The sequence below is a fragment of the Morone saxatilis genome, unplaced genomic scaffold (assembly GCF_004916995.1).
Source record: "Morone saxatilis isolate NCDOM2014 unplaced genomic scaffold, NCSU_SB_2.0 Contig16, whole genome shotgun sequence".
NCBI lineage: Eukaryota > Metazoa > Chordata > Actinopteri > Moronidae > Morone > Morone saxatilis.
The window spans coordinates 6,597,212-6,599,481 of NW_023339718.1; the positions used below are offsets into that span (position 1 = coordinate 6,597,212).

Genomic DNA, 2,270 nt, shown 5'->3' on the forward strand with positions numbered 1-2,270 from the left:
GAGAGAGAGCACTGAGCTCCCAGAGGGTTTTTAAAAGCGCATGGCACACAGGCCTCAGGTGTGTCCAGTTTGCTGACGACCCTCTGCCACGCCCACTTAAAGTACCTGAACAGTGTCTTTCAACCAGGAACAGGAAGACAAGGTGGAGTGGGGTCGTCACAACACACTAAACTTGACATGAAATTTTGCTTGATTACAGATGACTGGACCATAGAGCCTCTAATTGGTGGGCACATTTAAACACAAGGATCTAAGAGCCACTTAATAATTTATTAATTGAGGGAGTGGGTAGATGAATGGATGGAGGAACAAATGCTTTTTGTACAATAACAAACATATTGCCATGCATAAACAAATACATACATACATTTCCTTGATTAATTGACACCAAAACTAAGAATAATAAACAAAAGTACATAAGTTAGCTTCCAGGTGCAATGAAAAATGTCATATTAACCCTTTAAGACTGCATCCTCAGTTATATTGTACCCCTATTTAACAATGTATGCCAAAGAAAATAACAAAAAACGTAATTTCTTTGCACAGCTGCCTGTTCTTACAGTAAATACATAAATGTGCGGAAGCAAATAGCTCTCTAACTCCGTGTCACCTGGACTTTAATGCATCCACTAGGGTTAAGAAGAAATCTCTCAAGCCTTCACCAAGATCATTCTTGTAGAAAGTCAATACAGGACGATAAAATATACAACCACTTTCTGCTCTAAATTCAAACAGTTTTTCTTACTTACAGGTGTCAGCTTTATCTCACGGGTAAGTAGGCCACACTAAGTGGATCCAACATAGTGCATGATGTGCTTCCATATAATTCTGCCTTACTTAGAGGTCGATATAACAGCTCCAAAACAAAACATCATGATCTATTAGGAAGTCAGATACATACGCTACATTTTAATTAGGACGCATTGCATATATAACTCAAAGGATATAAACAATAAGTAATTGAAAATAAATTGACAGAATCATTACGGACAAACATACTGGTGTGTGGCAGCATGGAGTCAGACAAAGGATGTGAACAGAACACACCCAGCCAATATATAACTTCCCCTTCTCTAAACTCCTCCGCTGTACACTGACAGGTGAATCTCTCGATCCCATTCATATTCCCTTTTAAAGCTCAGCTTTTGTGATCTGACCCAGTCGTATTGAAAGTGCCATTAGAAGGGGGGAAAAGGGACATATAATTTGGAGGTTGTTCTCCCTGTTGAAACATAGGTGGAGCAGTAGGGGCTTGATACGGCACTGGTGGGAAAGCTGCATTTGGATAGCCATACGGAGCAGGCTGTTGTGGCCACTGATTGTAGCCACTTGTTGGGTTCAGCTGCTGAGTGGGATTTGGTGCTGGGTATCCATAAGCACCTGGACCTGCGGGCATAGGATATGGACCAGTAGGGAAGGCAGGGGGAGGGAAGTCACTATAACCTGGGGCCCCAATAGCTCCAGCTGGGTAAGGGCCCATAGCCTGACCAGAGTGAAGGTTAACAAAGCCAGAAGGAACGATGTTCAGTGGAAATAGCACCTCTGGGTCAATGGCGAAACTGATGTCCAAATACACCTGGGAAACAGAAATATATCAAGAAGTAAAAGCTGTCTACATCAGAAATCATTTGAATAAAACTGCCATTTATGGATTATTAATTAGGTTGATTGTACTGACAGATACACACGATTATTATACTGCAAATGTTTCAACAGCATCATACACTCTAATTTCAAAGTTGCTTTATATTTCTAATAACTGTTCAAGTGTGTTATTTAAGACAAGAATCGTCTGTTATAATTAATGACCACCAATATTTGCAAACTAAAGCAATTAATTAACTCCTGAGTTGATGTAACATCACTATTACATTATTAAATACCTTCACGTAATGGTCAACCGAGAGGATTTCACAATTATGCACAGTGTTGACGGCATCGACAGGAACCTTCAGTTGGCAGGAGACAGTTTGCTCTGAGTTCTGTGGGAGAATCTCTCCAACCATTTTGTACAGACTTTGGTAGCTGGCCTTATGGGAAACATTGGCGCGGTACAGTATTTTCTGCACTATACTGAATTTGGGCCTCGTTGTTTTGGAAGAGAAGTTGCTCATTTTGGCAACAACAGATAAAGTGTCACCTGTCAAAAAGAAAATCATAATATCTGAATATGCACAGTTGTATCAATAAAGCGTACATGTATATAGAGATATATATAATGACTCAATAAGTAAATTAATATGCCATTAAATGCAGCAAAAAATAATATT

The 2,270-nt window shown here is 39.7% G+C and overlaps 1 protein-coding gene across 1 annotated transcript in view; it reads right to left on the minus strand.

Annotated features, from left to right (window-relative positions):
• Window positions 1-251: 251 nt before the first annotated feature.
• LOC118325644 (arrestin domain-containing protein 3-like) overlaps window positions 252-2,270 on the minus strand; it is a 4,807-nt gene continuing 2,788 nt past the window's right edge. Inside the window, exons 5-6 of the mRNA XM_035658396.1 lie at window positions 1,884-2,140; window positions 252-1,576 (exon numbers count right to left, since the gene is read on the minus strand). Of these exons, the coding sequence (XP_035514289.1) occupies window positions 1,139-1,576; window positions 1,884-2,140 (695 nt within the window). The 3' untranslated portion in view covers window positions 252-1,138. The remainder of the gene's footprint in view (window positions 1,577-1,883; window positions 2,141-2,270) is intronic.